At 34.6% G+C, this 12579-nt stretch overlaps 1 protein-coding gene across 3 annotated transcripts in view; it reads left to right on the plus strand.

Annotated features, from left to right (window-relative positions):
* Nucleotides 1–12579, plus strand: part of STAM (signal transducing adaptor molecule) — a 90964-nt gene that overhangs the window by 46653 nt on the left and 31732 nt on the right. For all 3 annotated transcript variants that reach the window (XM_044228241.1, XM_044228239.1, XM_044228240.1), the window contains 3 exons: nucleotides 222–368; nucleotides 8268–8358; nucleotides 11245–11437. In XM_044228241.1, the coding sequence (XP_044084176.1) occupies nucleotides 222–368; nucleotides 8268–8358; nucleotides 11245–11437 (431 nt within the window). The remainder of the gene's footprint in view (nucleotides 1–221; nucleotides 369–8267; nucleotides 8359–11244; nucleotides 11438–12579) is intronic.

Consider the following 12579-nt stretch of genomic DNA (forward strand, 5'->3'; position numbering starts at 1 on the left):
TATATACTGGTATCATCTAATGCTTTTTCATAGTATGAAAAAAAATTTGATTATTTTTAGTAACCAAGTCTGCTTTCTTAAGGTATCATCTATAGCTAGGGGTAGTGTGTGATTAAAAAAAAATGTCTATAGCACCTTGTAATTTTTATATTTAGTATATCTGTGTTTTACCATTAGCCAAATTAGTACTTTTTCTTACTAATTTCTTTCTCTATTTTCAGGGTCATCCTAAAGTCTGTGAAAAATTAAAGGCTCTTATGGTTGAATGGACAGATGAATTTAAGAATGATCCACAGCTTAGTCTAATATCAGCAATGATTAAGAACCTTAAGGAACAAGGAGTTACGTTTCCAGCTATTGGCTCTCAGGTATTTTGTAATGCCCTATGCATTGTGGCTACAATTTGTTTCTCTAAAGTAGCAACATTTATATGAAATTTTCTTTTTTCCTCCAAATCCGGGTAGGTTTTACTACTCCAAAGGAATTTTTGTTAATAATCTTGCATTCAGTGGTGCCAGAAAATACAGGGGAATATTAATGTGTTCCAACTTCCACTTTCCCACCGTTTCTGCTTCCTTATAAATTAGATTAGCATTTTTGCAATTAAAAAATGTTTTATGGTGTTTTTAATAATATAGACAAAATTGCTTTATGGTACCATGTAGTAAGACAGTCTTCTTAAATACTCTTAATGCTTTAATTTTATCTACAAAGAATGACAGCTTAAAAATCAAGATATCCTTAAAATTTAAGGATGAGTTTAGAAGTTCTTTTCAAGGGGCGCCTGGGTGGCTTGGTGGGTTAAGCCGCTGCCTTCGGCTCAGGTCATGATCTCAGGGTCCTGGGATCGAGTCCCGCATCGGGCTCTCTGCTGGGCAGGGAGCCTGCTTCCCTCTCTCTCTCTGCCTGCCTCTCCATCTACTTGTGATTTCTCTCTGTCAAATAAATAAATAAAATCTTTAAAAAAAAAAAAGTTCTTTTCAATATGAAATTTATGAATACTTGTATTAAAAATGAAAAAAAGTTAATCAGTGAGGAGAGAAGCACACAAAGCATCTTCTCTTAATAAGAGCTGACAGAAATATGACCGAGTGAAAGGCTTAAATTGCCTTTCTGCCCCTCTTTCCCCCAATCTATGTAATGGGATCAATCTCTGGTTTATGTCATAAAGAAAGAATGGAAGGGTCTCTCTTTTATTTATTTATTTTTTTTCTATTCTGGATAACCATCCTTTGGGATCTCCAGCTAATCTAGGATGTTTAAAATGTATGGTAATTTACTATACTGACTTTCTCTACTGCATGGATTGGGGTACAATATGACAAGTAGTGTGAAAGCATGCGTAGAAAACTCACAAACTGTGGAAGGCTTGAGTTCGCGGTTTTGACCACTTCAGGGAATTGTGAAGTGATCCATCGATACTTATCTAGATTTCTACCCAAAGCAGTCTTAGTTTATCTGAATATTCTTGAGATATGAAGATCCAGAAATATGTCTGGGAGATGAAGGAAGCAAAGGATATTTTTCTTCTTACTTGAAAAAAAAATTTGGCTTATGAATGGTTTTACAATGGTGAAGTATGTCTTTAAGACAAATCTGGCTTTTACTACTCAGAATATTTTTTAAAATCCTTATAATTAAGGAATAACTTTAAGCAGAAAAATCCAAGATATCTTATAATAAGTTCCTTGACAATAGAGGCAGTGTTTACTTATCAAAGGTAGACTCATTATAGCAAACCAAAAGGTATAGATGATTAGTGAGATTGCAGTTTCTACCCCCTAAGAAGCTATTCTAGAACTTATTGCTTAAAATGTATTTTGTTGACCATCATCATCATCACAGGGAATCTTGTTAGAAATGGAGCATCTCAGGTGTCACTCCAAACCTATGGATTCATTTTCTCTATTTTAATAAGATCCCCAGATGATTCCACGTGCATGTTATAGTTTGGGAAGCACTGCTCTTGAGGACAGCTTCGGTGCAAGTGAAAAGTGCTTTTCAGTCCACAAAGGGACTGGTTCCAATTAGAGGAGGCAGAAGAACTAATGATCTATGTGATACATAGCTTTGGTTAACCTAGAATCTCAGATAGTTGTGTGAACAACTTTAGGGATGCTCTAATCTAATCCCCTCATTTTACAGATGAGGAAACTGAGACCCAGAATGGTTAAGTGACTTCCCCAGGGCCACAGCTCATAGTTGACAGAGTTGGAACTAGAACGCAGGCCTCCTGACTCTCAGTCCAGTGTTCTTTCCACTACACGATCCTGCCTTCCGTTTGATATAGAGGTTAGTGGATATGTGTCTGTTTGGACTAGGCTTCAAAGGACAAGAAGTGGAGTGAACACTGGCAAGAGCATTTATTTATCAACTGATGCAGAAGTTAGATTATTCTCCTGTTCAAGAGGTTTAGGACATACATCAGCACTAGTAAAGTTAAGAATTACTTTTTTTTTTTTGGCTAGATGTTATAAAATACATGAAAGCTAATTTGGTTGTAATTACTGTCTTCAGCCACAGGAAATATATAAAATGCATATAAAGTAAAATATGAGGTAGAATGGTGATTTTTTTTTAAATGGTGTCTGATAACTTATCGTTGAAAACCATGTTTATGAGGAACTTCATACTTAATGAAAAATGTATCAGGTAGGATCATCTATACAAGTTCCTTTAGATCTTAAACTCAGTCACTTAGTCATTATTACATTTTAATCAGACTAGATTTTTGTCAGCATACTTAACAAAAGCCTCTGGAAATGTTTTTAAAGTACATGTTTTCATCCTAAATACAGAAGAAAATAATATAAAAGTCTTAAGAAAAGTCATACTTTAGGCAGCTGACTCATTTTGCTGCAGTTCTTGTAGCACTCACTTTTGACACAGAGATGTAAAAGTAATGCTAGCGCTGTGACTGTGTTTGACTGATTAATAACATAGGTATCACTGCTACACTTAGAACCGGATGATAGGAAGGAATTTTGAAAAGTGTGCATTTCAGGTATATAGGATTTAATGTAGCTTATTTCTGCACATCCTTCTCCCTTTTTCTATTGAAGAATATTTGACATAAAATATTTTATTAGCTTTAGGTATACAACATAATGATTCACTGTTTATATACATTATGAAATGGTCACTTTAATAAGTCTAGCTACCATCTGCCACAATCCAGAGTTGTTAAAATATTACTGATTCTCTGTGCTGTACATTATGTCTCCCTCCCCCATCTTACTTATTTTATAACTGGAAGATTATATCTCTTAATCCCCTTCGCCTGTTTTGTCCAATGCCTTCACCTGCCTACTATTGTTTGGCAGTTATCAGTTTCTTTTCTGTATCTGAGTCTGTTTCTGTTTGTTTGTTTTTTAGATTCTATATAAACGTGAAATCATACCATGTGTTTTTCTCTATTTGACTTATTTCACTTAGCATTATATCCTTTAGGTCCATCCATGTTGTTGTAAATGGCAAGATTTTATTCTTCTATTATGGCTGAGTAATTGTGTGTGTGTTTGTGTGTGTGCTCGCGTACACGTATACCACATCTTTATCTTTCATCTGTTGATGGACATTTAGGTTGCTTCTAGTCTTGGCTCTTGTACTGCAGTGAACACAGGGGTGCATATGTCTTTTTGGGATTAGTAGTTTTTTTTGTCTTTGGTTAAAAATGTAGAAGCTTTTCAGATAAAAACCAGAATTACTGAATTTTTTGATAGTTCTACTTTTAATTTATTCAGGAGGAACCTGCATAGTGTCTGTACCAGTTTATGCTCGCACCAACAAAGCAGGTGTTCCTTTTCCTCCACATCCTTGCCAATACTTGTAAAATTTTTTTTTTTGATACTAGCCATTCTCTCAGATGTGAAGGAATTATTTCATTGTAGTCCTGATATGCATTTCCCTGATTGTTGGTGAATATCTTTTCACATACCTGTTGGTCCTCTGGATATTGTCTTTGGGGAAATGTCTATTTTGGTCCTCTGTTTTTAGATTATATTACTTGTTTTTATAACACTTGAGTTATATGAGCTTTTTAATATATTTTAGATACAAGCCTCTTATCAGATATAATATTTATGAATATTTTCTCCCATTCAGTAGGTTGTCATTTTATTTTGTTGATGTTTCCCTTTGCTGTGCAAAAGCTTCTTAGTTTGATGTAGTCCCATTTATTTATTTTTGCTTTTGTTGTCCTTACCTGAGGAGATAGATCCAAAAAATACTGATGGAGAACTTACTGCCTATGTTTCCTTCTAGGAGTTGTATGGTTTTGGAATTAAATTTAAATCTTTAATCCAGTTTATTTTTGGTATATGGTATAAGAAACTGGTCCAGTTTCATTATTTTGCATGCAGCTGTCCAATTTTCTCAACACTACTTACTGAAGAAACTCTTTTTCCTATTGTATATTCTTACCATCTTTGTCATAGATTGATTGACCACCCAAGTGTTATTTCTGGGTTGTTTATGTTCCATTGATCTGTGTTTCTTGTTTTTGCGCTAGTGCCATACTGTTTTGATTATATTTCAAACATTTTATGTTTCTATGTCATATTTTACATCTTTTTGTGTATCTGTTAAGTAGTTATTGTAAATATAGTTGACTTCATTACTCTTGTCTTATAACAATTTTATAGTATATTCTAAAATCCAGGGGTGTGATATTCCTAGCTTTGTTTTTCCTATTCAAGACTGCTTTGGCTTTTTGGCATCCTTTGTGCTCCCATATAAGTTTTATGATTGTTCTAGTTTAGTGAAAAATGCCAGTATTATTTTTGATATGGATTACATTGAATCTGTAGCTGCTTTGGATAGTATGGACATCTTGGCAATATTAATTCTCCAGTTCATGAGATTGGCATATCTTTACATTTATTTATGTCATCTTCAGTTGTTCTCATCACTGTCTTATAGTTTTTAGGGTATAGGTCTTTTGAAATTTATCCCTAGGCATTTTACCCATTTTGTTGGGATTGTAAGTGGGATTGCATTCTTAATTTCTCTTTCTGATAGTTCATCATTAGTATATAGAAATGCAACAGATTCTATATTTTGATTTTGTGTTCTGCAATTTTACTGGATTAATTTATTAGTACTAATAGTTTTTCAGAGGAGTCTTTAGGGTTTCCTATGTATAGTACCATGTCATCTGTGAATAATGACAGTTTTATTTCCTTTACGATTTCGATGACCTTTTCTTGTCTTTGTTCTTTGTCTTGCTGTGGTATATATTATTGATGGTACATGACAAGGTAGGGCTTCCTAAAAGCCTCTTCTCTCTTCATGGTGTCTGGGATGAAAACTTTGTTAGGGTTGGGAGATTCTCAGTGTGTTGGGGGATGAGCTGAGGCAAGGACACCATAGCAGCTCAGGGCTTCTCTCTTCCTTTTGTGCTCTAGCTGTGGCCGGTTGTCCAGGGGGCTCTTATGTCTCGAATGTCATGTTGACCCTGAGGTTGACCCCCCAGTGTCATCATTGTTGACCCATTTGTTGTTCAGTAGCGTGTCAAGTCTTCGTGTATTTGTTTCTTAGAGTTTTTTTCTAGTAACTGATTTCTGATTTCAAACCATTATGGTTAGAAAAGATCTTTGATTTATTTCACTCTTTTTAAATTTACTGAGTCATATTTTGTGGCCTAACGTGATCTCTCCTGGAGAATGTTTCATGTGTATGAAGAGAAGAGAAGAGAAGAGAAGAGAAGATGTGTATTCTGCTGTTTTGGGATAGAATATTCTATGTATGTCTGTTACATTCATGTGGTCTAATTTGTTATTTAAGGCTGATGTTTCCTTATTAATTTTCTATCTAGATGATCTAGCAATTAATGTAAGCAGGTATTTTAAGCCCCCTACTATTACTGTATTGCTGTCATTTTTTCTTCCCTAATTTGTCCATTAATAGTCATTTTATATATTTAGGTACTTCTAGGTTGGATGCACAAGTATTTACAAGTGTTTTATGTTTTTGTTGAATTGATCCCATCATTACGTAATGTTCTTTTTTTCTCTTGTTACAGTCTTTGTTTTAAAGCCTGTTTTGTGTGATATAATTAATGCCAATTCAAGTGAGTCTATTGATGGGTCTTGGTTTTTAAATTCCTCTATCCTGTGTGTATGATTGGAGAGTTTAGCCCATTTATATTTAAAGTAATTGTTGATAGTATGTATTTATTGCCATTTTGTTCATTGTTTCCATGTTGTTTTTGTGCTTCTTCTCTATTTCTTTTTCTTCTCCTGGTCTTTTCCCTTGTGATTTGATGACTTACTTTAGTGTTTTGTTTGGATTACTTTGTTTATTTTTTGTGTATCTGTTACAGGATTTTGGTTTGTGGTTACCCTGGGACTCATGTATAACAACCTGTGTATATGTAGCAGATTATTTTAAGTTGATAGTTGCTAAAGTTCAAACACATTCTGAAAGCACTATATTTTTATTCCCTTCACCCACATTTTATGTTTCTATGTCATATTTTACATCTTTTTGTGTATCTGTTAAGTAGTTATTGTAAATATAGTTGACTTCATTACTCTTGTCTTATAACCTTCATACTAGCTTTATTAGTGGTTGATTAGCAACCCTCACCATATGTTTTCTTTTATCAGTGAAATTTTTTTCTATCTCATATTTTCTTATTTCTAGTTATGATCTTTTCCCATGATGTAGTCCCTCTAATATCTCTTGTGAAACCCGTTTAGTAGTGATGAACTCCTATAGCTCTTGTTTATTTGGGAATTCTTTCTCAGTTCTTCAGTTCTGAATGATAATCTTGTCTGGTAGAGTATCCTTGGTTGTAAATTTCTTCCTTTTTGCACTCTGAATATAATGTCTGCGCTATCTTCTTGACTGATAGAAATTCCTCCACAGACCACAAAAGATCAATATGTCTAATTTGTGAAATTGACCAAACTGAAAAAAATATCATATGTAATTGAAAAGGTTGTTCTGAGGAAGCATACCTTTAATATTCAGAGATGTGTGATGTTATACGTAACTAATGAATCATTGAACACTGCATCAGAAACTAATGATGTACTATATGTTGAGTAATTGAACATAAAAAACAACAAAAAAAACCCCAAACACATACACACACGCGCGCACACACACACACACACACACAATTAGTATCGAAAGAAGATTCCACATAGAGATGGATGAGAATTGAGAGGGCTTAAAGTTTCATTTAGTGAAGTACAAAAAACTTTTTAACGTCCATTTTTCTTAAAAAATGCTTTGTGTGTTTGTTTGACGATATAAAATACACTAATGTATATACAGAACTGTATATGTAGAACTACATATGTATCTAGAACTGTATTTTACTGTAATATTGAATGTTTTCCCTTTCATTTATTCAGCAGTAACTTCTTGATTGCTAGTAATCCGTCCATATTTAGGCACTCGTATTCTTAGGGACCAATAGCATGGCTATGGAGACAGATCTAAGCAGATAATTTTAATAGAAGCTGAGATTTATTGACTGTTAATATGTGCCAGGCTCTGTTCTGTGTTCTGTACATGTGTTAATTTGAATTTTGTTTAGAATTCCATTTATGTTCTTGGTTAGTTTGGGTATTCTAATACGCATTTGTAAGTGTTCACAGTCTATTTTGAGTTAGTACTGTATTCATGTAAAATGTAGAAACTTTGCAACTGTTTAGGGTTTATTTACCCTTCATTATCATTATCCTTTATGCAATAATTATCATACATATTACTTCCATGTACATTATAAATCCCAGGAGAAAATGTTAAACTTTTTGTTTTAAACGATAAGCGGCAGCCCCCATCCTATCTAAGTTTGGAAGCTACATGTTGATTTAATCTTTTCAAATCCTTCCATAGGTAGGTGCTATCATTACCCTCATTTTGTAGATGAGAGACTTAAGGCACAAAGAGGTTAATGTACCTCAGGTTATAATTAGAACCTGGTAGATTTAGGATTTGGGCCCATGTTTGTCTGGCCCCACAATTTACATTATTAACTACTCACAGCGTAGTAACTTGTTAAAAGAACCATCAGAGGAACACAGGAGGAAATCCTTAATTTAGGGGTGGAGAAAGTGATTATGTTAGCTGTTGACTGGTGAGTTAAAACTCTTCTCCTTTCAAATTAGAGACTGCTCCAGTTTGGATTATTTTCTGCTTCAGGAGTCTGTGGTAGATTAATAAGAAGGGTCTTGCAAGTTCTTAGATTGAGTGGAGGTAGGAAAATTTGAGGACAGTCCTCAAATACTGTATTCTTTTTTTGTGTGTGTTAGGCTGCAGAACAAGCAAAAGCAAGCCCAGCTTTGGTTGCTAAAGATCCTGGTACTGTGGCTAACAAAAAAGAAGAAGAAGATTTAGCAAAAGGTATGTTTTTAAGCCCCAGGTACTGGAAAAGTGGGAAGAGAATGGGTCCCTTACTTAATACTATTTTCCTGAGATATTTTAAAGTGAAAGATGTAGGGCTTTACAGCTAACACTGAAATCTACTTTGTGCCCCTTTACGGTATCAAATAATACTCTTCTGAGACAACTACTATTCATTTATGTCCTTTCCATCTATTTTGTAATACTATTTTAATTACACTGTATATCCATAAGTAATACCAATACTTTTATGTGTCCAACAAATTCTTTTTTCACAAAGAATTATACATATCATTTACAGTTTTTTTAATGTGCATTATGTCCAAGATCTATTCATAATAGAACATATAAATCAAGTTCACTTGTTTAATACTCCAGAGTATTAATAAATATATACTGTAGTTTATCCATCCTGCTACTGATGAATGTTTGGGTTTTCTGGAGTTTTTTGTTTGTCTTTTTTTTTTTTTTTTTAAAGATTTTATTTATTTATTTGACAGAGATCACAAGTAGGCTGAGAGACAGGCAGAGAGAGAGGAGGAAACAGGCTCCCCACTGAGCAGAGAGCCGGATGCGGGGCTCGATCCCAGGACCCTGGGATCATGACCCGAGCCGAAAGCAGAGGCTTTAGCCCACTGAGCCACCCAAGCGCCCCTTTTGTTTGTCTTTTGTTTTGTTTTTTACTATAGTAAATAGGCTGCATTGAGTATTCTTGTGAATATTTTCTGTGTGTGTGTGTATCTTGTGTGACAGTAACCAGTATTTTTGGCCCATGGGGCCATTTTTACATCTTCAACTTTTCTAGATAGTTTATTTCCTCTGCCACTAGCAGTGTATGAAAGTTATTAATATTTTTAATCTCCTGAAAATATTTGGTATTTGAGTTTGATTTTTGTGATTCTGATAGGTTGGATATAATGTCCAATTATCTTGACTTTTATTTCCTTGATTACTAGTGAGCCTTGGTCCTTTTTTGTATGTTTATTAGCTGTTCTGATTGTCTCTCTTTTTATTGAGGGTTTTTTTTTTTAAGATGATATAGAAAGTTTAATTTTGGATATTAAACTTTTATTATTTTTAATATTTTATTTATTAGAGAGAGTGGGAGAGCACTAGAGAGAGGACAGTCAGAGGAAGAAGCAGATTCCCCTCTAAGCTGGGAGCCTGATGTGGGCTCGATCCTGGGACTATGGGATCATGACTTGAGCCAAAAACAGTCGCTTAACTGACTGAGCCACCCAGGCACTCTTGCCTGTTATTTCTATTGTCGATATCTACTTTTGATTTTTGGCTTTTTTTTTTTTTTTAAGATTATTTATTTATTTATTTGACACACACACACACACACACACACACAGAGATCACAAGTAGGCAGAAGTAGGCAGAGAGAGAGGGAGAAGCAGGCTCCCCACTGAGCAGGAGCCCAATGTGGGGCTCAATCCCAGGACCCTGGGATCATGACCTGAGCTGAAGGCAGAGGCTTAACCCACTGAGCCACCCAGGTGCCCCTGATTTATGGCTTTTACTTTGACTTTGATAATCGTATATTTTATCCGATAGAAGTTTTAAATTTTGATGTCAAAATTTCTGCTTTTTGGTTATGATTTTTGTTTTTTTACATCTTAAAATATTTTACCCTACTCCCCAAATCCTCAAAGGTACTTTCCTGTATTTTCTTATGATAGTTTTAAAGTTTTCTTTTTCCTGTTAGGTCTTTTATCAATGAAGAACAGAGATGAAGGGGGTTATGGTTTGAGTTGAAAGCGGGGTAATCAGTCTGTTCCGATTACATTGCAGAGCCTGAGTGACACATGGTGATGGCCTGCATGAGGGGAGGACATTTGAGGGGTGCCTGGGTGGGCTCAGTTGGTTAAGCATCCAACTCTTGAGTTTCACTCAGGTCATGATCTCAGGGTTGTGAGATCCAGCCCTGCTTCAGGCTCCACGCTGGGTGTGGAGTCTGCTTAAGATTCTGTCTTCCTTCTCCCCCTCCCCACCACCCAAAAAGAAAGAGACATATTTGAAATCTCTTTGGGGGGAATTTGTTAGGTGAAACTTCATTCTAGTTATTTCCAAGTTCCACTTCTTGGACTGATAACATAAGAATTAATGTTGGAGCTGTAAAGTACAGGTTCCCGGATACTACCTTTGACGCTCTGATTTAGTAAGTCTTCATTGAGATATGGGACTCTTGACTTCCCTAGTGATTTTGATTATCATTATGGGAACAGAAGCGTAGAAGTATATTGAAAATATGGAAGAAGATTAAAATATCAGCAGCTAAATAAAAAAAGTGAATCTAAGATATTACATCTTTTTAGTACGCAGAATAATTTAAATTTTATCCATTCAGTAAAAATAGTCATTATGCAGGGCACCTGGCTGGCTCAGTTAGTAGAACATGTGAATTTGGATCTTGGGGTTATGAGTTCAAGCCTCATGTTGGGTGTAGAGATTACATGAAAAAATAGTAATTGGGGCACCTGGATGGCTTAGTGGGTTAAGCCTCTGCTTTCGGCTCAGGTCATGGTCTCAGGCTTCTGGAATCAAGCCCTGCATCGGGCTCTCTGCTGAGCAGGGAGCCTGTTTCCTCTCTCTCTCTGTCTGCCTCTCTGCCTACTTGTGATCTCTCTCTGTCAAATAAATAAAATCTTTAAAAAAAGTAATTATTCTGTTCAACTTTTTTCGTTTATTCTTTAAACTTTCAGTTGTGAATGAACGAATAAAATTCATGAAATCATTTTTATTCATTATGTCAAGATATGTCCTAGTTCCCATCTTCACATTTAAAAGAATACATTTTACCTTCAGATACCTTTTCTTTTTACTTCTTTGGATTGTTGGATATATTAACATTTTGAGTCTTTTTAACTCATTCTTTTCTAGCTATTGAGTTGTCTTTGAAGGAACAAAGGCAGCAGTCAACCACCCTTTCTACTTTATACCCAAGCACATCCAATCTCTTAACTAACCACCAACATGAAGGCAGAAAAGTTCGTGCCATATATGACTTTGAAGCTGCTGAAGATAATGAACTTACTTTTAAAGCTGGAGAAATAATTACAGTTCTTGATGACAGGTGATGGATAATATCAAATTGATATTAAGTTGACATTCATATGAAAATATATGACATATTGCTTCTGTGTTTCATATTATTCCTGTTGAATGCCATTACCAAAGGTAATAAGAATAAATATTGTAGATATTTTCTCTGTGTGACAGTTTTTTTACTTTGCTTATGTCATATTGTCTGGATTCTTTTTTGTAGTTTAATTTTTTTCTCATCTCATTTAAATAGTTTTTATTTTTTTGGAGGCCTAGTTTATTCATTTTTGTTCCATCTAATAATATAAATTATTAAATTAGTAAGGTTAAGATTTTAGAAAATATGCCAAGTATGTGTTGGTATATATGGAATTTATTAGAAATGCATAATACATTGAAATTATTTATTCACAAAAAGTAGTATATCCATGGGTCAAATTCATTTTACATGGAATTATATACATTTATGTTGTTATGGGAGGTGATTCAGTACCTCTGGTTTTTTGTTTTTTAATTTAAATTCAATTAATTAACATATAGTATATTATTAGTTTCAGAGGTAGAGGTCAGTGATTCATTCATCTGTTATGTAATTATATAATATCCAGTGCTCATTACATCATGTGCCCTCTTTAATGTCCATCACCCAGTTGCTCTATCCTCTGCCTTCCTCTCCTCCAGTACCCCTGAGTTTGTTTCCTGTAAGTACATCTGGGTTTTGACTAGAGTTTTATGTTTACTCAAAATTTTTTACTGATGATTGTTACTGATAATGAAGTACTGAAATTTGCAAGTGGTTTTAAAAAATAAATAAAAAAAAATTTAGGTTGTAGTGTAACACATTATTTTCTTGAGTAAAAGAAAAGTTAAGTTTGAGCTGTTTAGCTGGAAATTGCAGAAAACCTTGATCATTGATTCATTCAAAAAATGTTCATTGAGAGCTTGGTAGCTTTCCTTATACTAGGCACCAAAGATACAGTGGTTAAGCATGGGGTGTATCTGAGTGTATGTTCATTGTGAACGTTTGTGCTATAAACAGTGTCATCTATCATCTTGTTTCTCGTGGGAGAAAAAAGGTGCTAATGTATACAAGAGAGGGCAAAATTTAGGAATGGATCTGAATTAAGAGCCTACTATTACCTTACTACAAAGGAGTCTTGCAGGGAGGCCGTG

This window comes from Neovison vison, chromosome 12 (genome assembly GCF_020171115.1).
Source record: "Neovison vison isolate M4711 chromosome 12, ASM_NN_V1, whole genome shotgun sequence".
Taxonomy (NCBI): Eukaryota; Metazoa; Chordata; class Mammalia; order Carnivora; family Mustelidae; genus Neogale; species Neogale vison.